The 27,372-nt window shown below is 38.1% G+C and overlaps 1 protein-coding gene and 1 long non-coding RNA gene across 4 annotated transcripts; one reads left to right on the plus strand and one right to left on the minus strand.

Moving 5' to 3' along the window:
* Positions 1-128: 128 nt before the first annotated feature.
* On the plus strand, positions 129-26,516 carry LOC124186186 (zinc finger protein 211-like). Of its 3 annotated transcripts, none has more exons than XM_046577663.1 (9): positions 130-586; positions 759-880; positions 992-1,617; positions 1,858-1,971; positions 2,130-2,341; positions 2,473-2,648; positions 2,803-3,255; positions 3,635-3,841; positions 25,993-26,516. In XM_046577663.1, exons 3-9 carry the CDS (start codon positions 1,027-1,029, stop codon positions 26,358-26,360), a joined length of 2,121 nt encoding a protein of 706 aa, XP_046433619.1. In that variant the 5' UTR covers positions 130-586; positions 759-880; positions 992-1,026; the 3' UTR covers positions 26,361-26,516. The 3 variants fall into 3 exon arrangements, with proteins under 3 accessions (XP_046433622.1, XP_046433619.1, XP_046433620.1); XM_046577664.1 differs by having other exon boundaries at positions 130-330; XM_046577666.1 differs by lacking the exon at positions 1,858-1,971 and having other exon boundaries at positions 129-586.
* LOC124186193 lies at positions 7,547-8,524 on the minus strand. Its single transcript, XR_006871590.1, has 3 exons — positions 8,330-8,524; positions 8,035-8,234; positions 7,547-7,665 (listed from the first exon to the last, which is right to left on the minus strand). It is a non-coding gene; the product is annotated as an uncharacterized LOC124186193 (long non-coding RNA).
* Positions 26,517-27,372: the final 856 nt, after the last annotated feature.

Here is a 27,372-nt window from a genome sequence, read left to right on the forward strand (position 1 = left end):
GTTACAGTAACTTGATTTGTCCGGATTTCACCGTTATGACGTCACAGGATGTTACACAGGGACGTCACTATTTGGAAATTTGCTCAATGAATTTCCATTGTTGAGCGGAATTCGGTAAGTTTAGGAACGCTTTGCATTTGAGCGTGCGGCAAAATTTTGCGTAGAGAATAATTTTTAGGTTATCTTAACCGATTGACTGCGAATCAAATCTTCGTGACCGTAGGGCTTGAGTGGATCCATGTTAATGGTTGGAGAGCAACAGCCGGCTTTATCCCGTTGAATGTAATGAACGGCCATAAAAATCTTCAGTTTTAACACCTGTTATCAATGGTAACGAATAATAATGTCCGTGATTCGCAAGTGCGTGTGATTATCTTGTTTCTCAGAGACAAGTTAATTTTTGAAAATATTCCAAGAAGTCGACGACGATTTGGTCGCTTGTACAAATAGAATTATACATCAAAGTGGTTGAATAATTTTCTTTTATTATGATATCAACAGCATTTGTTATTTATACAATCTAATTGTACAATAATAATTGTGATGATATGTCACCGTTGTAAAGGCTCTTCCAATATCGATCAAAGTAAGTGATCATTCGTATCTGTTTTTTGCATCGTATAAACTCACATAATTGCTCAAATCAAATGTATTTGTTTTGTAACGATGTACTTTAATCGCAGCACTTGACTTATTCTACAAAATGATCGACCTCTATTCACACGCTATACATCTTTTCTTCTTCACCCTTTCCTTAGTTTAATATGGCGCCAGGATATCGCTTTAAAATACCAATTGTGCGGAAGTCCTATTTGAAAAAATCCTGCACGGATGATCAGCTATTTGTACATATCAAATTTTCTAGGAAGAGCATAAAAAGGTATAGAACTTAATGAAACTTGATACAGTCTGTGAAGTAGGTCATCTGAAATTATTCACGTACCTTTCTTATACGCATGTATGATAATAATTGCTCTTATTTTATTCTTAGGTTTTCCACGAGGCATAAATTTTAAATCACCTGAGATGAGTAAAGAAGATAACTTGGATAATATGTCGTATTTACGATGTGAAATAAATGGCACCCAATTTCTTCTACAAGCAATACCAAACTACGATAACACTGTTGCCAATTCAATGCCGCAGGAGAAGGCTGCCAACGGGTACTCAGATGTTCCCCCTTACGAGAATGACGAATATTCAGTTCCGCTAGTCTATTTGGATCGACAAATTTATACCTTTCAAGACGGAGAGTTGAAGGAATTCGATTTTAATAAATATGTCGATCAGTCCAGCAACGCTGAGTCCGTGATAACAGAAAAAGAAGACGAACATGAAAATGCGGATTCAGTTAGATCGCCTGAATATTTGAGGGAAGATGATATTTTGGTTGAACAAATTGATGATGCTGATAATGGCGATAGACAAAATTCTTTGACTAACCATGTCGCTGTTCTTGACGATAAAAAATTCGTTATCGGACTGGACAGTTTGAACGCTAGTGATTTTGCTGAAGTTGTTACTGCTTTCAAGTGTAAAATATGTCCGTATACCACTCAGGATAAAATACAGTTGTTGGAACACTTCGAAAATGTACATATAAATCCAGGAGGACAGGTAAGGAAAACGTCTATGGATTTCAGTAAGAATTATAACTTTTCTATCTGGGTTTGTTTTTGAATACTTGTAACTACTCCAATTGCTCAGAATTCACTATTATCTTGGTAACATTTTTAGGTTAACGGTAAGTATAAATTGTGTTTCACATTATTCAGGCACTAACATTTCTTCATTTACAAGCTGTAGCTTTTCTTAATTGAAAAAAAAAACACATATCAATTTTTGCATATTTTGTAGGAAAAGGAACGAAATGAATTTAAAAATTACGATGATATAAAACTTGTCTATATGTGTGGTGAATGTTCAAGTTGTTTTGAAACAATTGACGAGTGTCGGAATCACATGATACAAGTAATTTTTCATTGAAGTACATTTTTCATCCCATAATAATTATGTTATAGTTTAATTTAAATTTATTCTGTCAATTATATAGTGAACTTTATTTATTTGCAAATCTGTAAATTTGTAATAATCTAGTTTCAGATTTGATAGAAATATTTTATATTCAGGATCACCAACTGATGGATGACGGATCTGATACAGCTGTGAACAACGGTTCTCTCAGTTATCCTCAACAACCTTACTTGGTAAATGGTTACTCAGACGAATGTGGGGAGAATAATGATGGCAAACACAACATTAAAGTATCTAAAATGCTTGGTCCGAGAAAAATCATTGGTAAAAATATGCAAAGGCTCGAAATGAAGGAAAAAAACGTTAAGTAAGTCTGTTAGTTTTTTTTCCGTGTGCAAGAGTTCGTGTAAGATACAAGTCTTAAAGCTTGTTGTAAATTCCATTTGATGCATTGTTAGATTGTCAGTAAATCCAAACGCCCTTATATTTTTTTTCCAGATGCATGCACCAAGGCTGCTTATACAAGTTCAGCAGCGAAGAACTGATGCATCAACACGCCAACTGCCATATGGATTCACAGCACGCCCATGCATTCAAATGCAATATTTGTAAAGACGTCAAATTTTCTAAATGGAAACCATGCAGCTTGCATTTGTGGAAAGAGCATAAGATTGGTGAGTCGACTTCATTGCAGGTTCTTCAGCTTTAGTGCTCATAAAATGTTGAACCATTGTTATTCAGATTACATGCATGTTACCAGGATTATCATCTGAACGTTACGCTGTTTTTTTTTTCTTAAAAAAAAAATAATTGGACCTTTGTTTCTAGATATTGACCTTCTGTCATGTAAAATGTGTGAAACATACAAAAGTGCAACTATGGTGAAACTTGTCACTCACATGAGAGTACACAGTGAGAATCGTGAATATGAATGTCCAGTATGTGGCAAGTGTTTTAAGCAATCAAGCCAATTACGTAATCATCGCGTAATGCATTTAAATAGAAAATCAAACGAAGCACCTAGGTGGTACACGTCAAAGACTTGCGAATTATGTGGTAAGACATATGCCGATTCAAAATGTCTCAAGAATCACATGCAAGCTGTTCACTCCAAGCTGAGACCTTACGTTTGCAATGTCTGCGGACATTCGAGTGCGCGAAAAGCTATGCTTCAAATGCATTTACGTCAACACACTGGCGACAAACCTTACAGCTGCGACATTTGCGACTATAAAACTGGTGATCATAATTCATTGCGACGACACATAATGCGTCACACAGGTAGTTATTGTATTTGATTATTTATCCATATTTATTATTTACGGTTTATTTCTGATGTATTCTTGTGTGACCAGAAGCACATTATCTCTCGAACTTTCATAAATTAAATATCATTTCGTGTCTAAATTAATTGCTTGCAAAATATTTAAGATAGATTCTTTTTAATGTTCATATTTATTTCTCTACTTATTTATTAATATTTTTTGAATTAAATGTAAAAGTTTTCGATTCTTAACCGGCAATAAAACTGTGGAGTTGAATATAATGTATCGGTCTCAGAAAATTCATTAATTAGTAAAAACTAATCAACTTGATCATCTGATCTCTTTTTTTTCTACCCTTCTTTGACTTCTTATTAAAAAAGTTTCATTTGTTGCAGGTGTAAGACCTTACAAATGTCCCCATTGTTCTTATTCCGCGATTCAGAGCAACAGCTATAAAAACCACCTAAGATCTAAACATCCTTTGCTGGCTGGTGTCTATACTTGCGACTTGTGCCCATTCAAAACGGTGAATAAGGAAAGTTACGTACAGCACGTTGGAAACCACGAAAAGGGACTCATAAAGGCTGCCACTCAAAAAAAAGGTAAGGCGAATTTCAAGGTATCCATTTTAAGGGAATATACCGTTTTCCTCCGAGTATAAGCCGAGGTTTTTAGTCGTTGAGAGCACCTGCCGACACTATTTTCTTCTTATACGCGACCCCGTTTTATTAGTCCAGGAGCCGACCGCACCATATCCTCCCTCATCGAACATACGGCCAAAATGCATATGAATCGATGGGGAATATAGTGGTCAATAGGGTGCCAGGCTTTATAGAGAATGGATCCTGTCCGGAGTGTCAAAAAAATGTCACTTCCGTTCAGTTTTGTCGAGGTTATCTTCCCTCATCGAACATACGATTGAAACTAGTACCAATCGATAGGGGAGGTCGAGTACTTGGAGAAAAAACCGCGGTGCCAACCCCTACTCTGTCCGGGGGGGCGGCAGCCACCCCTAAGTGTAGTCGTAAGTAAAGTCGTTCGACTTTTGGGGGTGGCTTTCAGGTACGGGGAGGTTCAACCTTCAATTAATAAAAAAATAATGAGAGAAGTTAAGGACCAAAAAAGCCTACACTTAGGGGTGGCTGCCGCTCCCCCCTGACAGGCTGGGGGTTGGCACCCCGGTTTTTTCTTCAAGTATTCGACCTCCCCTATCGATTGGTACTAGTTTCAATCATATGTTCGATGAGGAAAGATAACCTCGAAAAAACTGACCGGAAGTAACATTTTTTTGACACTCCGGACAGGATCCATTGTCTATAAAGTCTGGCACCCTATTGACCACTATATCGATTCTTTTGCATTTTAACCGTATGTTCGATGAGGGAAGATATGGTGCAGTCGGCTCTCCGACTATATGTGCGTAATTAAGAAAAACACTGAAATACTGTCTCCGAATTAGGGGTTGTCTTACATGCGAGATCAGCTTATACTCTGAACAATACGCTATTGACGAACAGATAGCTGTAATCGTCGGTGATTTTCTAAAATTTATATTTCATCAACCAATCGATTCGGGTTTGTTTTATTCAACTTTACGCAGACTGAGCTTCACTTACATATTTTTTTTTTTATTAGAATGAATTAATATAAAGTACTGTTACTGAAAATAACTGGTGAACTATTTTACTCCATAAAATGTTTTTCGGTGCCCAAGATATCACAAAAACGGTTTAGCCAACTTAGTTTAAATTCGAAGACCGTATTCTTGGATAGTTTATCTTTTTTGATGCAGTACAAAAAAAAAAAAATATCAACGAAACCGTAGCTATCTGAAGCTGAAATTTCAGTTCAAGTCCAAAATTTATAACTTTTTTTATTCAACTGAAAAGAAAGATAGGTAATTTAAAAAGAAGATCGTTTACCCAAAAACACTGTTTTCAAAAGCCATAACTTTATAACCATTCGAAAATTGCCTCATTTAACCTCAAATAACCTCAAATAACCTCATTTACATATGTTATGTGCTCATACATTAGTAAGATTTCAGTACTTTTTCAATTAAAAATATTCATTCATTCACGAGATATTGTCAGGAAACGTAGCACAACTGTAAATAAAAATCAGATTTTTCGGACAGGATTAAAATATTTAAGAAAATTTGACACATTCAAAAAAATTTCTTTCGCTTTCTCAAAAAAAGACTCCTACTTTTTTTTTATTTAGCTCTCCTGTCACTGAACGACAATATTTTACTTCTTGAAAATTTTCTAATTGTGAGCGCTAGAACAGGGTGAATAAAAATCAATGAAAATAGAATTGAATATTTCTCCGTTCAATAACCCCTCGTCCGCAGGTGGGTCTTTTAGGGTACAGTTTTCCATGTTAATTGCGGCCACCTTGTCAACTATGTTATGGGAACCAAGCAAGCGAAATTCAAGCTCCATCACATACCTAGATGTGTATTGGATGGGTACTGATTTTTTTTTTTTGCATAAAATTATTTTTCTTAATTTTCAGTATCGTTTTCGGAGTTATTATATTCGAACGAAACTGCTTTTTGCAGAATATTTATGTGCGGTTGATAGAAATACACTGTGATATGTGTACAAAAATCGGGGAATCGTAATATCAAGTGCTTTTTGCACCGACAGGCTGCTCAGTCTCAAGTGTTATAACTTTCACTGTGGTAGGATGTACAGGTTAGCAGTGATCATAAAGTCAAAAGTAATCTTGAATGTCAATAAAATAGTATGTGTTAAAAGTGCGGAAAGTAGGCGATTTCCGATGAGTGTGAAGTTAGGGAAGAGTGGGAAGAGGAATCAGTGCCGTCCCCTATTTTCTATTTTGATGAGATAAGCATATATATTTGTCGATGACGAATGAACGGAGTTGACATTGCTTTCTTCTTTTGTTTTGAAGAGTTGGTATTACAACAAGAAGAGGATCTGTCTCTCTTTAGGATTCTCTCGTTAGAGAATCTGATTGCATTGACGTGTCTTTTCCAAATTGAGTATTCTCAATCTCTTTTTAAATGTTTTGTTAATCAAAGTTCGGAGTTTTTTTGTTTATTGATAGCAAATAAAAGGTTTAATATGCGTCCCACATGCAAAACACAAACTTTGCGAGTGATATCTGTACATTCTCATATATATTTATACTTTCGCGTTTACAGCGCGCACGACAGCACACAATGGGCTGAAACGTCAAATTTGGGGACATATTCCTATATCTCATTTTAATTACGGGAAAAAACCTGAAAATCTATTCACGTGTGTTTTCGAGGGTGTAATTAGGCATCTGGAGTTATAATTTTAAAATTCATAATGATGGACTCAATATGGTGGACCAAAGTTTAAGAAGTTACTCGATTTGAATGAAGCTCGGTATTCAGAAGTTTTCGAGGTCGCTGATTACTAATCCAAACTCTAAATTTCAAAATTAAAAATGGCGGATCCAATATGTTGGACCAGAATCTAATCATCACTCGATTTGGATGAAACTTGGTGCTCCTGGGTTTTTTGGGTTGCTGATTACGAATTTCACATCGAATTTCAAAAATTAGAACTTTTCATACCGAATTGTCTGAATTCGACGTTCGAAACGTAATCAACGATCCAAAAAAAATGAAATGAGTACTATTCCAAAATAATTATTGCTGTACGATGAATTCATATAACAACTCGAGTAAATTTTCTTTTATATAATTATATATAATGTTATACAATCTCATAACGGTCAAGCGATATTAGTGTTTCACCACCCTGAAATCTGGGGTATTTAACTACTGACTGTTCTAGAAACTTAGCTATTTTACCAGGGTTGGCATCCGCTATTTAAGTTACTTCCACAACAACATGGAGTTAAGCGCAAACGGTCGCGCAGAAAACAGAGCAAAAGCATGAGCTGTGCGTATGCCCCTCCGTTACCTGCCTGAAGTATAGTACATCTCGGCAAAAATTTCATGTTATGTAACCATTAGGAGAAATATAAATGTCTCAATATTAATATTCCAACGCTTTGTTATTAATCAATGCGAAAGCACAGTAGTTTTTTGTATAGGTGACCACAGGGTGATCACCAAAAAGCTTTAATACTTTTGAACGTGAGCCTTAAAGACTCCAATAGTCTTACACCACAAACAGAGCCATATGAAATGACAAACATTAAGTTATTTTCTCGTATATCTTAAGGGGTAACGCCACTGTAACGGTCCAAAAAAAAGGTTTTTTCACGAATTTTCTGCTTCCAAAATTGAAAGTAATTGAAAAAAAAACTTTTAAGGGTGTTATCGGGCATACATTAAACTTTATTATCAAATTTTTTTACAGCAAAAAAAAACAAAATGGCGGTTCCACAGCTATCTTCCCGGGGCATGTTTTGCTTGCAGGGCTCCGCGGCACGCAGCACCACTGGTGCACTTTTGAATCTAGAACAAAAAAAAAACCATCAATCTAGAGGGTTATAGCTAGAGAATGTCGATCGGATTTTAAAAATTATCAATTTTTGTGGATTTGGCGTGCGTTTGAAAAAAAAAAATTGATTTTTGACGAAAAAACGGCTAGTTTTTTGTTAATAAAAAATCAATAAATAAAGTTATTGAAAATCCGGATCGACATTCTCAAGATAATGTTAATGTTCACATCTGGTCAAAATTTCAAGTAAAAAAAATGAAAATTGTTCGAGTGATGCTGCGTGCCATTTTGAAAAACCGTGTTTCGAGAAAAACGCGTTTAAAGTTTTGCGAATAGTTTTTTATTGGAAAAAATAAAAAAAAAAAGGTAAAAAAAAAATTTACCGTTAGTCTGCAATCCCAGCACCATACATTTGTCCTTCGATGGCCAAATTTTCGTCTTCTTCGTCTTTCCTGGTGGATTTTTGGAGCGCGCGCGCACTTTTTTCTGCGTCGCTCAGAGATGTCTCCGCGTGCGTAATGCGTTTGGCGTCGGCTTCGATGCAGAAATTATATAACTGTACACCAATTTCCACCTCCAACATCTTGAATATTTGAAGATATAAATTTGAAAAACTGGTAAATTCGAAAAATTAACGACGGAGCCAGGAATCGAACCTGGTATCTAGCGATGGTTTACCGGAGCCTTACTCCACTAGACCACCTAGCCGCCCTGACTCTGATGTCGTTAATTCCTCTCATCACCAGTTAGTTCAAATTTGTTTTCTTGTGCTGTTGTATGTGAATATCTTGTATGTATATCTTGAATATTTGCAAGACGTTGGTAAGGCCGCCATTGAATGTGCAAACAGCGATATCCATCGCGATATCTAGGACAGTTTTTCGGCTTGAAGATGATTTGGGGGCCAAAAAAAAATTTTTCTCGCACGGGACCTTTTTTTCCTTATTCTAGAGGGTTTAAACTATTTTTGAAGCCAATAAAAAAAAAATCGATTTTTCAAAAAATTTACAGTGGCCATACCCCTTAAGACTATACCAAAACGATACCAGGTTTTGTAAAGAAAAGAATTTTATTGCCGATAAAGTTACTATAAGGAAAATCATCTTATATTGATTTCCTATTTTGTGAGATTTACCTTCACGGATCTGGCGCACGTACTCCGCGTGGCAAAGGAATGACGTATCAGTTGTACACAACTGTGATCGATTGGCTTTTTAAACCACTTACTTATTCTATTACCTAGAACAGATATAACAGTAACATCATAAACCTTTGCATGTATTTTAATACAGACTCACGTCTATTAGGTCCTCGTTAGCAAAGCTTATCATGGTCACTTCGTCAGAACAATCAAGCAGTGTAGACGCGTTTAATATTTTGCTTCCTTAAATCAAGATGGGTTGGACAATGAAATAATATACTGATTGTGAGTATACGACGCAAGGCATATGTGAGGTGTTCTCCGCCAACTCACAATCAGCTACTTTTTTTTACTCTCTCGGATCTGTTCCACAATTGGTTACATAGTAGTACTTCTTAAAGGTACTCTCTGTAAATTTTTTAAGATTTTTTAACTTACTCGTTTCGGAAATGGTTTTTCTTATATTACAGAAGATTGAAAAAAGTTATGTTTTTCCATGAACTATGGGCTACTCCGCGTCAACCAAATCGGTCATCTCTCAGATATTTTTTTAATTTGGCATGTGGATTGTGTAGGGGGAGTTAGATTTTTGTGCCAAAGCGCGAATCTCGTAATGCAAAATTTATTATTTTTTTTTATTAACAATAACAAATTAGACTCCCATTTTTTTCAAAAATTCATAACTTCGGCAAAAAATTAGATACAATATTTTTTTTTTTCAAATTACGCGGATAGCTCCATAGAATTAAAAAAAAAATACGAAATGGTAAAAAAAAAGTTGTTATCAATTGTTTATTTAACAATTAATTTTTCAAAGATTTTTAAAACAGTGACTGAGACGACCAAAAAATTTTTTTTAAATTCTGACATGTTCCTCGAACTGTACTACAACCTGTGAATTGATTCCAGAGGGGTGTTTTTCTTCGTTTTCGAATAAAAAATCATTGAAGGTGTCGATGCGCATGAAATTGCGGCGCGCCGAGTCTCTACGTAATGGCGGGCGGCCAGTTGCCGTCCACCGCTAGCCCGCGGTGGCGTCGCAGCGTTATTTTAGAATCATTTTCACGATGTAGGACATGATTGAAGAATCTGAAAAAAATACTGTACCTTCACAAAGCCTGCTCAAAGCGATAAGTGAAGTTTCAAGAATGTGTTTTTCACCGTTTTTTTATTACAGAGATTGGAAATAACGGTTACACACCATGAGAGTGCACATAAATGATAATAATTACATAACTTGCTACTTATTTTAGTACTTATAATTACCCCCGAAGATATGTGGAAGCTGCGAAATGAACGCACTTACAATTATATATTTCATACAAATAAATCGCTCATTCTATGGATACAATCTATTGATCTTTGATCAAACTGGGCATTAAACTTAGGAATGTGAGCAAAAGTTTTCGTCATAACTTACGTTGCTATCTTAGCGCATAGATTTACGGGTGAATGACTCATCAGAGGAAGAGTAAACCCTACATTCTACAGTTTTTATTGACAGAGGTAAAAATGAATGGAATCGTCGAATGCCTTCGACCGTTATTGCTTGGTTCAATCGCGGCTTCAATAATTTTTCATGTTCTTCATGTTCGCTGTTGCTGCAGAAGTCAAATGTGATATTTTTCAATGCACTCACACTCTATTCGAATAATTGCCTTGGAATCAAAATATGATTTTCATTGGGCCGTTGTAGGCTTGCACGTGCAGCAAATCTTTTCACAGTTCCACCAATGCCATCACATGGACTTTTTCCATATGACGTTGCAAAGAAATGCCATTCAGCCTCGACATTAAAGTCGTCAAAATGATGAGTCAAATTAATGAAGTTACTTTTATTTTTATATTGTGCACTAGCACCGTCAGTAAAATAAATCATTTTCTTGATAACTTCACTACCGAAGAACTCAAAAAGCCTACTGATTAGTTTCTTCTGAAACAGATGGACCGCGACTGTATTATGTTGTAGATTTTCTGAGATAATAACGAAGCTCTTATGCTTTAAGTCCTCATTTTCAACACAATGCACAACAAAAGGATGGATGGTAGCTTGATTGTTATTCCAGTGGAAGCTTTGAATTTCATCTTGAACAACAAATGCATAGTTTTCAGCAAAGTCACCCAAAACTAAGAACTCCCCTGGTTGTAGACGACTTTTTCTGTCTTTCAAATATGCACTTTGCTGTCTAGCGATGAAATTATGTTTATTGAGGGATATCGTCTGTTTCTTTAGCGTCTCGAGGAACGTTTCCGTTTCTTGCGTGATCGTTTCTAAAACAGATCGATCCGTATGAGTCCACCGTTTGTAGCTGATACTTTCTACGAAATTATCGTCGAATAATTACGCTAACTTTGCAATATTTTTGCTTTACGAGCCATTCTATATGAACAAGCAAATTGTAACTCCAATTCTCTGATGGACCAGCTACGAGGAGTCATTGTGAGATATTTAATTTTTTGCGCGACACAATTCGCGTTAATAAACAATTCTTTCATATCACACAACAATTCTTGCCCGATATCATTCTCAAGAAATATTTCCACACTACTCTGTTCACTAATTGGTGAAGGTGAATCAAGATCGTCACCACTCGCATAATTATGATTCATATCAATTACCTCGTTTTTATCAGATGGAGTAATTGTGTTGCATTTGTACAATTTTATTCGACAATCCATGCACACATATTCTCCTAGGTCTGGAAACTTTTTCCGTAATGCTGGTGTCACTGGCTTTATCAAATTTCGCACCCAATTATGGCCAACCCTTTGGAAAGAATTACGGCACCGTTTCACAACTATTGTAGACATTGCTTTCAGATATGAATTACTTGTGTGAAGAATGAGACGATATATTGCACTGATCGATACACTGGTATTCGATTGAATGTTATGCATTTTGAAATGCTCGAAATTAATATACGTTCAGAATAGTGCTTCACCCACCCAACAACCCTTCTGATTGGTTGAATTCCACCAATGGGGCTAACATAATGCAGGTGCAATTCAATGTACCTGATTTTAGCGAATCTATTTGCCTGAATTCTATTATTTGATATTTGGTGACGTGTCTTCAACTGATTGAAGAATAGAATGACCAAATGACCCCTTCGCGGAATCGAGGTGGTGACACGGATTACCCGGATAATAAAGGATTTAGGTGTCGCATGCACAGGTGCAGGTATTCCATATCCTGGAACAACCCTTGACCTGTATCCGTAATTCATGCGTGAATCATAATGCGTCATAACAGATTTTGAATCTCTGTAATAAAAAAACGGTGAAAAACACATTCTTGAAACTTCACTTATCGCTTTGAGCAGGCCTTGTGAAGGTACGGTATTTTTTTCAGATTCTTCAATCATGTCCTACATCGTGAAAATGACTCTAAAATAACGCTGCGACGCCACCGCGGGCTAGCGGTGGACGGCAACTGGCCGCCCGCCATTACGTAGAGACTCGGCGCGCCGCAATTTCATGCGCATCGACACCTTCAATGATTTTTTATTCGAAAACGAAGAAAAACACCCCTCTGGAATTAATTCACAGGTTGTAGTACAGTTCGAGGAACATGTCAGAATTTAAAAAAAATTTTTTGGTCGTCTCAGTCACTGTTTTAAAAATCTTTGAAAAATTAATTGTTAAATAAACAATTGATAACAACTTTTTTTTACCATTTCGTATTTTTTTTTTTAATTCTATGGAGCTATCCGCGTAATTTGAAAAAAAAAAAATATTGTATCTAATTTTTTGCCGAAGTTATGAATTTTTGAAAAAAATGGGAGTCTAATTTGTTATTGTTAATAAAAAAAAATAATAAATTTTGCATTACGAGATTCGCGCTTTGGCACAAAAATCTAACTCCCCCTACACAATCCACATGCCAAATTAAAAAAATATCTGAGAGATGACTGATCCGGTTGACGCGGAATAGCCCCTATTCAACCTTTAGCTGGCACTATACCTATATTAGTCTAGTCGATAAGCTCAAAATGTTCTAAAATAGAGATATTGCTCTTAAAATCATGTGCGATAGCTCATTGGATTCGGAATGTCGCCTATACAAATGTGCTAAAAAAGTTTATGAGCACATAAAAAATTGCAAAAGTTATAAACAATTAAAGATGAAAAAAAGGCATTTCGTTTCTCGCCAATATCTCATAGACTATTCATATTTCTGAAATTTTTAAAAAAGATTCTCAAAGAGGAGGAGATTTCCAATAAAAAACTTCTAGCTTCCGGAACTCTATCTCCATTATTTATAATTTTAATTTAACGCTGAAAATGGGTCTCCGCGCTTCGTTTTTAGGTCACGCGCACAGCGTCAAAAGCGAGTACGACATGTTGATTAATTTTTTTAAGGTATTGAATATTTTTTGAAAATTTGAAAAAATTATGGTGTATTTTGAACATTTCAAAAAATTTATCCCCGTTGGAAATTTTACTTAAAGTTAATTTTTCAACACGTTAAACGATTGTTAAGTAACAAAATTTTGTCCAACTTCCGTGTTCATTGTAAATGAAAAAAAAATGTTTAAATAATTGTCGCAAAAATATTTCGCTTCGTGGAGGCTTTCTTATATACATACTCAACAATATTTTGTTATTTAGTTTTTTATTGGAAATTTCCTTCTCTTTAAGAATCTTATTTTGAAATTTCAGAAGTATGAATAGTCTACGAGATATTGGCGAAAAACGAAATGACGTTTTTTTCATCTTTAATTGTTTATAACTTTTGCAATTTTTTATGTGCTGATAAAATTTTTTAGTAGATTTGTCTAGGCGTCATTCCGAATCCAATGAGCTATCGCACATCATTTTAAGAGCAGTATCTCTATTTTAGACCATTTTGAGCATATCGACTAGACTAGATCGTGGACACGTATTTATTTGACATAGAAATAAGAATAAGTTCAACAGACTTGTTTTTGACATTTTCTTATTGCATCTTTTGAAAAATTGTATTCATGTTTATTCGCAAACTGTTTTCGATTCTGAACATTTCCAAAATGATGAAATATTCCCAGTTTTCGACTACCTGTTAATGATGCCACAATGCTACATATTGGCGTAACAATGAAACTTAAAGTACCAGTAACCTTTATATTTTAGAGTGTTTGTTGAGAAGATAAAAAACTACTATGCATATTGCATATTATTTGTCAATTTCAATGGTAAATCAGACAAATAATTTATTCTGGACTACCTCATTAGGAGAGGTTTCAAAAATGTATACATGCACTGTGCTTAATGAATGAGAAAGTTTCAAATACAACGACCTTGTTGGTAATTGGATTATTAGTTTATTTCCACAAGTCATTACTATTTTAACGGTTAGATTTGGATAGCCGATAACTTTCTACCCATCGCTTATGGAACCTGGGGCAGGCTGAGAGAATCCGCCTTTTTTAATATAAATACGAGTATATGAGGTATTCCATGCCAACTCAACCAATGATTATCCCTCACCATTTTTGATTTTGTTCATAATCTTTCGTATGGTTATCTTAACTTTAAATAGCATTAATTCTGAATCACTTTAGATTTTTTTCCCTAGCGGTTATTTTTTTTAATAACTTTCCTACCCTCAAAACGAATACATTCTCCAAAATTCTTCATATGTTCGTTTTTTTGTTTTTAATTTTATTATTTAGTTGCCATTCCAAGTAAACAGTTTATACAAGAACCAATTTGATAAACAATAACGACCATGCTCTGTAACTCGACGAAGAACATGTTGATTCTTCCATTTTTTCCATCGCCATAAAATAATATAAGGAATTAGGGGCTACCAGTAATTAATAATATAAAGAAATGCTTTGAAAGTCCATGGACACAGGATTATCAAATTTTCTTTCAGCTAAAAACAATATAAGAATTTTTTCTATTGATTTTGAGTACCTATCTATTATCTGAAAACGTGCAAATTGTTACTTTATTTGAAAAAACAACAAATAATAATAATTAACAAGTAATATTTAAAGTGTTGGTTTGATCAAGTTCTGAATTAAAAATTGCTAAATGAATGGCGTCACAACGAAGAAAGGGGCAGAAACCATGACATTTGTCTGATGTAATTTATGTATAACCCCTATCCGAAAGTGGAAACTATTTTTTTTATATTTATTCCACTGATTTGAAGATATTTATTCATAATTTTGTTCATTTTATTATTAAAAATTCTAAAAAATTACTTCAATTTAAAAAATTTTTAAATTCTCAAACTTTCAAACGTAAAACGTAAAAGTGTGATCTTAAGGTGATCCTCCGTACATATAGGTAGGGCTCGAATAGTAGTAGAAAATTACCGCATTTAAACTATATTTAAAAGGATTTTTGTATATTTTGTCAGAAACCTTCAGAATGAAACGTTATTCGTAAACCGTATGTACGATTACAATTATCGAATTATCAACGAATGTCGCGCAATTTCGAGAGCTGTACCTCAAGCTGTACTACTATCGACAGTCGAACAATTTCAAATAAATAATCAACGGTGCTTTGAAGTGAGCGGAAATGTTTTCGAACATTTATTGAAGTGATTTTTTACCGTACGGAATTTGCTATCGCAAATATGATTTACGAATAGCGTTGTATTTACGAAGTTTCTGGTAAAATAAACAGAACAACCTTTGAAAAATAGTTAGACTAAGCAAATTTTTAATTAATAAAACTGCAAACTATAAGAATTAAAAATATAAATTGAAAAAGTAGGTCAGATAAAATTTTTAAAACATGATTTAGGCACGACAGACACCGAATTCTGATTTGCCTGTTTTGTGGTACATGGCGGCTACGGCAACCTTTACCCTAGTCGGTTGCAATAGGGCTAGAAGGTATCTCTGGCGACTCGACCAAGTCTACGAAAAAGGCAGGCTCGATATCTCAAGGTACCTCGAGTTAGCAGACCCAACTAAGTTTTCTCCCCATGTAAAAGGGTAGTTTCTTTTTATTCTTTAATCACATTCCACATGTACAAAGACAAAGATTATTCACAGTAACGCGGGTTCATGAGAAGTTTGCTCTCAAAAATCTCGTGCATGTTACAGCACACGCTTGAGTTCATGGGTAATATAAAAATATAATTAGGCTGCTTACTTTGTACCGTGCCTAGAATTGATGCAGACGAAAATGTCTATGCTAGGAAGAATACATAGACTTCAATAATACGGTGAAAAACTGGGGGTCGATGTTTGAGTGGCTATTTTTTGGTGCTATTTAACAGCTCATAATTCATGAAAGTTTCCTTTTTTTTCGACTTCACTCTGTCTCCGTTGTAACGTGGCCGAATTTTGTAAAAGCGTCAGCTCGTGAATCCCCTGTTACGGCGAGTTTTGTGATTCGTAATACATGGAATTTATGATACAAGAAACAGAAATCCTCTATTCATAAAAGGAAGCGTTTGGGCCGGCCAACTTGAAAACACCCCAGTTTAGCTGTTCTAATGCGTTTTACGGATTCGAGCTTGCATCAGAGTCGCCTTGTCACTGACTTCGCTACGAGTACCAAAGCTGTCTTTTTCACAGACTTTGGTTTTCACTAGAGCTGCCTCATGTCACTACTCTGTGACGTTACATCCCCACATGCACATTGTAATGAACACCGAAACTGCGGAGCGGAACTGACTTAGGCCAAAAACATCCAAAGCTGCTCGCCTGTGCCGAGCAACAAGACTCATAGACCAAGCAATAGAGCAGAAAATAAGTGATTCTGTGACAAAACTACTAACGGAATTCCGACTGTGCTATCGCACGAACGGCAGTCCGTAGTTGTATTTTTTTATGTTTTCAGCTCGTATCTATAGTCTTTGTTTTATTAACAATTATACGCAAAAAAAGTTTTTTTTTTCATTTTGTTGCTTATAAAAGCGAAAATAATGTGGCAATCTTGATACTTTCAACGGATAAGGATATGCAGCGCGCTTGTATTATTGTACATATGTACGCGCTTTCTCGCGGCTATTGTTCTACCGTTACTACTTAACTGCTTTCGCACATTCGTCTGCTTTCAAGCGAGGTGCCACTGACAGCGCATGAAATAGAAGTTAGATAATTTACGCTCAATTACACAATGCGTCTATTTAAGCTATTTGAAAGTGCGCATGTGCCAAAAAAGTCCTATTATGTAAAATATAGCATTTTAACAGTAAGCATGCGCCAACGATGAGAGTTTTACCGCACCGTTAGAAAATAGGGCATATTACGCGCGCTTCACAGGGTTCGAAAATCCAACTTTCCAAGTAGATGTTTAAAAAAGTATTTCACATTATGTTTCTATTATAATAGAGTCCAACTGGGTTCAACTTTGCTTTTGCGCTTAAGAGCAACCGAGAAGTTGAGCAGTAGGATTGAATAAATGCGTGGTATTATTGGCATATGAGTTTGATGTTTATTTATTGGTTTGAAACCGTGGAGACGAAGCGAACAGTTTCGAAGGTAGATGAAAAGTACGTAGATTGAGAGGTAAAGATAAAGTGACTTGGGATGAGCAGAACAAAGCTTGATTGAGTGCAGAAAGCAGAGTGCATGATCAGGGTTCTAGGAATGAGAGGAGATAGTCAGCTGTGCACCGGCTGTGCGAGAGATTGAATAGTCTAATGAAATTGTTACGTACAGCTCTTGTTTAGCCGTGTGCTTGGTACGTTTTTTCTCTTTTATTTGTTACTTTTTTTTTTTTTGTAGGTTAATCAAACTCAGTGTTATTGGTTTTGGGTTTCTGTATTTTTCTCTCGCACGTCCATGTGATCGGGCGTCGCGAGATCTCTGGCTGCTGCCACGGCGTGGCAGCGGTTTTCGCGAGAGGGGAGAGGCCCCAAGCGCGCCTCTGGCGGCTGACGAGTCGCACGAGCGGCAACTTTGAATATATATATATATACTGGCCAACGGCCTGAACATATCACGCGCCTTGATGTGGTCAGACTCATCAACATAAATGAATACAGATTTGTGAAAAACAATGATAGATAATTGATACAGATAATATATTTAAAAGAAAACTTGGCCTGTAAGGTCAAAAAACAAAAAGTTAGGTTTCAATCGGTAATATGCAATCTCTAGTTGGTCGCTTAAAGATTTCTCTAGATGTTTTGACGCTGGCCGCCCTGACGGTTTCGTCGGCCCCGGGATGAACTGCGACGACCCGACCCATGAGCCAAGCCTGATGGGGCAGATCGTTTTCTCGCACGACCACCATTTGCCCGAGCTCGATGAGAGGCCCTTCATTTTGTTTCCACTTCGTGCGTCGTTGCATTTGATGTAAGTAATCAACAGACCACCGCTTCCAAAACTGCTGACGCATATGCTCGATGCGTTGCCAGCGAGATAGCCGATTCATTGGCAAATGTTGCAAACTCGGTTCCGGTGCCAAAATAATAATATATAATAATATATAATAATAGGAAATAAGTGAGTCTCCAATCAAAAAGTGTCCAGGAGTTAGATAGGAGCTATTTTCAGGATCAGAGGACACGGGAGTTAATGATCTTGAATTTAATATCGCTTCGATCTGAGTTAATAAAGTGACCGTTTCCTCGAAGGTCAGCGACGCATCCACTGCTACTCGGTTGAAATTATATTTGGTGGATCGTACAGCGGCCTCCCATAGTCCACCAAAATGCGGTGCTCGCGGGGTAATAAAATGCCACGTGATAGCATCAGCGGCCATCTCATTCATGATGCGATGTCGAACTTCCTCACTATTGAAGAGATTGCGCAACTCCTCTAATTCTCGGTTTGCTCCTACAAAGTTGGTGCCGTTGTCTGAGAATATGTCCGATGGTTTTCCTCGTCGACCGATGAAGCGCTTCAGCGTGTTTAGAAAACCTTCCGCGGTCAAGTCCGACACTAGCTCGATGTCGACGGCCTTCGTGGCGAGACAAATAAATATCGTGACCCAGGCCTTCGATTTTTTCGCGTTACACCTCTTCCCTTCTCGAACGAAAATTGGACCGAAATAGTCCACGCCGGTATTGCTGAACGGGCGCGACGGTGTTACGCGAGAAGAAGGAAGGTCGCCCATGATTTGTTCGGACGCACGGGGTTTTGCTTTAAAGCATGTGACGAATTTATGTACGACCGTGCGAACGACTCCTCCAGCGCTTAGCGGCCAGTACCGAGATTGTACGGCCCCCAACGTAGCCTGAGAGCCCGCGTGAAGCGATTTCCGATGCTCATGCTCGATGATGAGCTGAGTGAATCGATTGCGAGCCGACAAAACCAACTGATGTTTGGCCGCATAGGATAGATTCGAGTTTTTTAGACGGCCACCGACCCGTAATAGTCCCTCGCGATCCAAGAACGGATTTAAGCCGAGTAGACGACTTTCCCGTCCGATTGATCGTTGATCTTCGATATCCGCGACTTCCTTATGGAAAGTCACGCGTTCAAATCTCTTAACAGTAGTCTTTCTGGACGTTTCTAGCTCTCGTGCCGATATGGGACCCGACCTTCTTCGATCTGATTCAGACCGTGCATTATGCGCGAAACGAAGACACATTGCAACCCTCTTTAATAGTCGAGCGTAGGATGAGAATCGTTCGGTCATGTCAAACTCCTGTAATACAGTGGCTGCGACAACCGCCTTACGCTGTTCGGGTAATTCTTCGATATTCGCGACTGCCCGGACTACTCTAGGCCACGAAGATTTGTCCTTGTTTAGCCACTGTGGACCGCTCCACCATAGAGCTGAACACCTGAGTGCCTCGCGATTAGTACCACGAGATAGAATGTCCGCAGGGTTATCCACGTGATGCCAACTTTCTATTGTTGTAAGCTCTTGAATTTCTCCAACGCGATTTGCGACGAACGTGTTGAAACTGTGGCTTGGTGATCTGATCCAATCGATGACTATTGTGGCATCGGTCCAACAGTATTTCGCGTGTATCTTTAGCTCCAATATCGGGACAACGTTGTCGATTAATTGTGCCGATAGCTAAACGCCACACAACTCCAATCTAGGCAAAGATACCGCCTTTAAGGGAGCTACCCGAGACTTCGAGCACAATAAACTCGTGCGATGCACACCATTGCGATCGGTAACACGCATGTATACGCATGCTCCGTATGCGCTCTCACAAGCGTCACAGAACCCATGCAGTTCAACGTGACTGCCGGCGTTGGCCTCTACCGCGTTGGGTGGAATTCGAAGTTGATTGAGTTGCTCGATCTGTGATTTGTAAATGTTCCATTCCGTGTGCAATTCCGACGGCAGTGACTCATCCCAGCATAGCTGCAATATCCACAACCTTTGGATAATAATCTTCGCCAGCAAGATGACCGGACCGATGAGACCCAATGAGTCGAAGATTTGTGCGACGCATGACAAGATTGTTCTTTTAGTCACGCGTTGAGTATGACTCGTGTCCATTGATATAATATATTGAAATGCATCGTCGCTCGGGTTCCACTGAATGCCAAGAGTCTTGAAGACAGCTCCCTTATGCAATGAGCGTATCGAACTCATTGTCAACGACTCGGGAATATTGTCGAGCAGCTCCAAGTCATTTGAGGCCCATTTTCGCAGTACGAACCCGCCTTTAACGAGAAGTTTCGTCGTTTCGTTACGAATTTGTATGGCCTCCGGTTTCGAGTTTGCCCCAGTGATTAAATCGTCGACATAAAAATCGCGCAAAACGATTTTCGATGCAACGGGATAATTTTTTGCTTCTATTTCGGCGAGAGTTCTGAGCGATTTGATCGCCAAAAACGGCGTTGGACCCGTTCCATACGTGAGCGTCAACAATTCAAATTCTCTGATTTTCTCGTCCGGGTGATCGCGCCAGACGATCCGCTGCAAAGCCACTTGTCATTGGTCGACGAGTACTTGACGGTACAACTTGGCAATATCGGCGATCATAACATATTTGAATGTCCGAAACCTCACGACGATTGAGAACAAATCTTACTGTAATGCAGTACCGATCATAAGAGCGTCATTGAGCGAAATACCTGAAGTCGTCTTACATGAGGCATCGAAAACAACCCTCAATTTGGTTGTAGAGTTTTCCACCTTAGTTACACAGTGGTGCGGCAGATAGTATTTAGGCATCGTAGCTGAATCATCGCCCTGGACCTCCCTCATGTGTCCCAAGGATTCGTATTCGTATATGAATTCAGCGTATTCTCTTTTCGATTGAGACGCCTTTTGAGATTTTTGAATCGACGTATTGCCGTGTCCTCGGATAGACCAAGACGAGAAAATTCTTCGGCTTTAATCGGAAGATCATCGTATATGGTATTTCATATCAACAAATATTAATAGCCACATAGAAACGTCACATGTGTGCACATGTCAACAAGTTTCACACACAAAGTCAAAATATGTGCTATCGCGACGAACTTCAAAATATGTAAATATATTCAAAGGCACACGAAAACAAACATTTCTCAAAATACAGGTAATGAGAGAAATTAATGACATGTAGTCAGGGCGGCTAAGTGGTCTAGTAGAGTAAGTCTCCGGTAAAGCTTCTCTAGATACCAGGTTCGATTCCTGGCTCCGTCGTTAATTTTTCAACTGACCTGAAAATTTCGAAATTGTTCTCTTCAATTTAATCGGAAGCTTGACAATAAATCGTCCTTCTGTATTTCGCTTGCTAGTCGAATCGAAATGCTCCTCACACTTGCGTTCGTCGAGGGACATCTCGCTCTTCCGCGCGCCATGCTCGATTTCCCAAAACCGCATCATCATATTGTTTAACTCGTCATTTATATTACTATGCTCAGATTGCACACCGTCGATCCCATGCGAGATGCCGTGACAACTCCGCCTGCCGCGATCCATCCCAAGTGCGTTTTCTGCCAACATGGCTGAGTTTCCGTAGCCTTTATTTGACCTATACACGTGATTTCCCAAAAAACCTCTACGCCTATGAGCATATCGATTCTTGATGACTTCAGAAAAACTGGATCAGCTAGCGCGATTCCCGGTGGAATGCGAATGTCAGATTGACTGATAGGGACTGTTGAAATGTCTTGCGTGATCTTACGCAATACAAGGCAATTGAGTTCTGAGTTAAAACCGTTAAAACGAGATTGTAAAATCACCTTAACGGAGCTATGCGTCTCGGCCCTCGGATCTCCCACACCGTTAATCGGTACGCAGGTGGAAAACTGCCTAAGCCCGAGTTTTTTCACGAGATCTGCGGTTATAAAGTTCGATTGTGAACCATTATCGAGAAGCACGCGACAAGAATGTATGCCACCCTTGACGTCTCGGATGTGAACCATCGCTGTTGACAATAAAACGTGATGTCCTGCTGAGCTTGCTGCGTGATTTGCGCTTGTTGGCGATGATTGGGCGAGAGCGCGGAACTTCGACGAGCTCGTCTCGGTGCCCTTCGAATGCTGATTTGTTTCCATGTGAAGCAGAGTATTGTGCTTTTTATTGCATTTTTTGCACGAACCGGCGTTGCACTGTTTAGCTTGATATTCGGTAGAATTCAGGCAATTTGAGCATAGTCTTAGCCCCTTTATTTCCTGAAAGCGCTGATCGACCGAAAGCCCGCGAAAATTGCTGCAACGAAATACCGGGTGATCGCCCTTACAGAAACTGCATACTACCTTTTCGGTTACTACGTTCGATGACGTAGATCTTTTCGAGACTGTTTTGTCAGTATTATTTGACGACGCTGTACCCGGTGGCCTTCTGTCGACCGCTTCGAGAGCGCGACAACGATGAGAAAGAAAATCGGTTTATTCACTCAGAGTTGGCAAATTCGAGTCCTTTAGACTAGTTTCCCATTCTTTATTCGTGGCCGGTGCCAACTTGCTCGTGATTAAATGAATGATGAGGTCATCTCATGTGTCAGTACAACGCTTCAAGACCTTAAGAGCCCGCAAATGTTTCAGAATCGTATCTAAAAGCTGTCGAAGCTCCACGTGATTTTCTTTGTGCAAAACCGGCTGATCAAAAATGGCCTTGATGTGCTTTTGCACGATCACGCGTTGATTATCGTATCGTTCGTTCAACATTGCCCATGCCTCTACGTAATTCTCGACCGTTAGTTCGAGAGAGCCAATGCCGTCAGCTGCTTCGCCCTTGAAAGCCTCCTTGAAATAATGCAGTTTTTGAATCGCTGGTAAAGCCGCATTCTCTTATATCATGGAACAGAATATGTCGTGAAAAGGACGCCAATCTTCGTACGAACTCGAGAACGTCGGAAGATCGATTCGCGGTAAACGCATGTTTACATTTTGCTGGTGAAGGTCATCGCGACTCTCGCATAGCCTGAGATGCTCGAATGGGCTGAGTCCGACTGCCGAACGTTCGACAGTAAGTTCCTCGAATTTCGCGTCAACCGAGAAATACTTCGATTCGAAAGTTTGACGCTCAACATTGTGCGCAATTTGTTGTTCGTTTGTTGTTTCAAAAAGCTCGATCTCCGATTGAGAGTCCTCGAATGCTTGCCAACATTCGCGAAATTTTGTTTGTCGTTGCCGCAGCTCGACAACCGAAACTTGCCTCTCGCCCAACTCGTCTACAAAAGTTTTTCCACGCGTGCATGCCGATTTTGCTTGAGTTCTTTCCGCCTTTGCAAGACGCTGTGCGGCCTCGCCTTCGGCCATGTTAATACGCCCGCCTTTTTTTTTTTTTTTTTTTTACCGAAGCGATATAAATTTATGGGAGTTAAATGGACTATATTTTTTAGAGAATGGACTGTATTTTTAAGGAATGGGCAACGGAGACTCACCTGAGAACCTTTTGATTGTTGTCATTTGCCGTCGCCGTACATCTCGTTTCGTCCTTGGATGATCAACGATGCCCTGCTTCTTTGCTGCCTTATTTCGCACGGTCTTCGAATTACGAGCGTACCTCGTGGTGTTGACGCGAACGAAATTTTCTTCGCTCTCGATAAACAACGCTATAGAGATGCAATATTCTCGAATATTTTTTGTTTGAATTGATTCATTTACACGCTTGTACGTGTCACGATGATCGTGCTTGGTACGATCGAAAAATATCCGTTGTCGCACGCACAAGTCACACACACACAAACACGCGTATTTAGCGCTAACAGTTCGTTTTATCCGGCTCGAAGGACCAATGTTACGTGCAGCTTTTGTTTAGCCGTGTGCTTGGCACGTTTTTTCTCTTTTATTTGTTACTTTTTTTTGTAGGTTAATCAAACTCAGTGTTGCTGGTTTTGGGTTTCTTTATTTTTTTCTCGCACGTCCATGTGATCAGGCGTCGTGAGATCTCTGGCTGCTGTTACGGCGTGGCAACGGTTTTCGCGAGAGGGGAGAGACCCCAAGCGCGCCTCTGGCGGCTGATAAGTCGTACGAGCGGCAACTTTGAATATCTATACTGGCCAACGGCCTGAACAGAAATGAAGAGGCTTCTAGATAGAAGGGACGAAAAATGAGGTGTGAGTGCGAAGCGGAACTGAGTACGTAACAACAGCAACATGGTACCATGTTTTCCAGTAAATGATTTAGGATCGATTAAAAAATTCGAAAACTGTCCAGCATTGTATGCAATTCATTCTAAGTTCCCACCTTTTCTTTTTTCTAGACGGCAATAAGCGAATTTAATGTAAGGAACATTCAGACAACGAATTCACAGTGACTGAGCAATCGATTGCACGAAAGACAGAAAAAAGACGATCGAAAAGTTGTCAAAGATGCAGCCTACTACAAATTACTTGCAGGCTATAAGGGACGAAGGGACAACGTAAAATCCATTATGTAGAGTGCTGGATGATTTTGAACCTTCTTTATGAATTTCAAATCATTGACTCAGTAGAATAACATAAAATTGATGTGAATAAATACATCTGATTCATGTGAAATAAAAATAGAAATATACTTTTGGCTTATTCCTCCTGATAAGTTTCGATTTTAATTTATTATCATATTACGCACATATCTTATTGCAGTGAAAGTTATAATACTTAGAACTGAGCAGTCTGTCAGTAAAAACAGGAAATTACTCATTATTTTTTTCTTTTAAAATTTTTCTTCTGAAACATCTAATTCGCCGATTTTTGCACGTATTCCACAGTGTGATCCTATCAACTGCATATAGGAATTTTATGAAAAGTTGTTTCGTTCAAAAAACTAATAATTCCGAACCCGACGAAGAAATTTACCAAAAACCATTTTTCCTATGGGATATTCGTTCGTATCCAAAATCGTATAGTAAAAAAAAAAATCAACAACCTTTCAACATTCACTTGTTATGCAGCTAGAATTTCGCTTGCTTGGTTTCCTCAACAAACGGAGAATTATTAAGATTCATTATTATTGTTATTATTATTTTTCGCCCTGTTCCACCACTTGGAAAATACTCAAAAAATATATGTCGTATTGTAGTTATAGAAATATAACTTACAAAAAATAGAGTGGTATTCTTCCGAGACAGCCGAAAATTTTGTATGGAATAATTCAAAAATTTTATAAACACTTTTTACAGTCCAAAAATTATACTTTGTTATTAAAGTTATACTACTTGGTAGTGTACAACTTGCGTTTAGGCGGAACAAACCATTCAAATAGTTTGTGAGACAAAAAATATTTTCGAATTTTTGTTTTTTGACAGTACCACGCGAATGAATCAATATTTTTACATGAAAATTTACTCAGAGCTTACTTACCTATGAGTACGCAATAGATTTGAATGAAGATAAGGTCGGAGCGGGGTAGTTCTCGTATAGTCATCCGGCAATGCGCTTTGAAGTAACATCATGCTCACACCTATCATTGAACAAAAAGGTTGATGCCATTACCTATAGCCACCTGTTGATGGATTCTGATTTTAAAAACAAAAATTAAATGAAGCTTGACGTATACCTACCGACACGGTGTCTGTCGCTTCCGGAATAGGTAACCGAAGTGACACGGTCAATTTAGGTTGACGATAGTTTAGATAAAGTAGGGATCTGGTGACTACAAGCTTTATTCGCTCGCTAGCCTCGCATTTTGCCTGCACTCGAGTTAACGGATCCCTATATTACCCAAGCTATCGTCAAATTAAATTGAACGTGTCACTTTAATTGCCTATTCCGGGGCGACAGATTCCGTGTTCGTGGGTGTACATATCTTATACTTTTAAATAAAACAAACCTAGATCGAATTGAATAATTGGTTGTCGAGTTATGAATTCTCAAAATTCACTCTCTTTTTTAGCCGTTTACTTGTATGTACCATCTTAATTATGTTTTCATTTATACTAAATAACAAATTTTGTTTTCTCTACGAACAAGGTGACGAGAACGTGGAGGTATTTCCGGGTAACATAGCTGCGGCTCAATTGATCTACAGTTGTCTTGGCGCATTTTCGAAAGACGGTAAAACAATCGAGGCGAATTTAATGACATCGTCGACGTCCGCGGATGGCACATCGCAGACCATTACGATTCAAATACCGTCGAAAGATTTGGAAGGTACATTGCCCACGAGTGAGCACGTTTCTAAGAGCGGGAGTTTGACGATGGATCAAGAAGACGACGAGACGATGCATTGCTTCTTGGCAATCCCTAGGGAAGAAGAAGAGAACATAGACACCGGGGGCATAACTATTCCTGCAGAACCGGAAGCGGCTATTGACACAGCAATGGATGTAGTGATTTGAATGTGGTTCCACAAGTAGATAAAAATGGAAACGAAAATATATGCTGTATTCTAAAATCGACGGTTAGATTATGAAAACGAAAAAGATGTTTTTAATAAACTGTGAGCTTTATATTCAAATAAAAAAAAATTATAAAACTGTATATTTTCGTAAACAACGTAAATCCTAAATATTTGAGATTGCATTCATTCGCAGAAAAATTGGCAACTACTCCTATGGTTTATTCGATAACTCAAATCGCACTATGTACTAAGAAATTCTCTTTGAGTTAAATTTATTGTTAGACACAATTACAAGATATCTTACTGGTTTCAGTCCAAAAAAGTTCGTGTATAAAAAACTTCAAATAATTTTCAATATTTTAGTGATATCAACACTCAACTCACGTTCATAATATGTTCAGAATTTGAATAAGAATCAGCGGTCATTTGTCAACATGATCTTGTTACGTTCTTTAAACTCTAGACTCTTCAAGCATTAATTTTTTCAACTCTACAACATGAAGACTTCCGTTCAACTTGAACCTTTTGGAAAACTAATCAAAACAAGTGAAACTATGGCTTTAAAATTTGCATCGTAACACTTGATTATAATTATGAGATTTTAGTGGATAAGTGGATAATTTATCAAGGAAAACCTCGGTGGAAAAAATTTCTATATTCCTAGACGTTTTGGGAAAGAGAGAACACGATCGTATTCTCAGGCACTCCTTTAGTGTACGAAGTATACTAGAGAAAGCCTTACGCGTTTGCTTTCCTGTCTAATATCTGTTCAGAGGTATACTTCTTAAACCACCTGGACGACAGAAGTACACAGCCAGTTTTCGGATAGTCAGTAGTTTACTTCAACCTGCCTAATCAGTCGGAAGCTTGATTAGAAGTTCATGGTTCACACGATATGCATTCACGTGTTTTTTTTTAGAATGTGTGTCCATCCGAAGCGATACATATTAAACCACTTATACGACACAGGTCCAGGTCGTTTTCGAATCGCCAATAGTTTACTTCAACCT

This window comes from Neodiprion fabricii, chromosome 7, assembly GCF_021155785.1.
Source record: "Neodiprion fabricii isolate iyNeoFabr1 chromosome 7, iyNeoFabr1.1, whole genome shotgun sequence".
NCBI classification, from domain to species: Eukaryota; Metazoa; Arthropoda; class Insecta; order Hymenoptera; family Diprionidae; genus Neodiprion; species Neodiprion fabricii.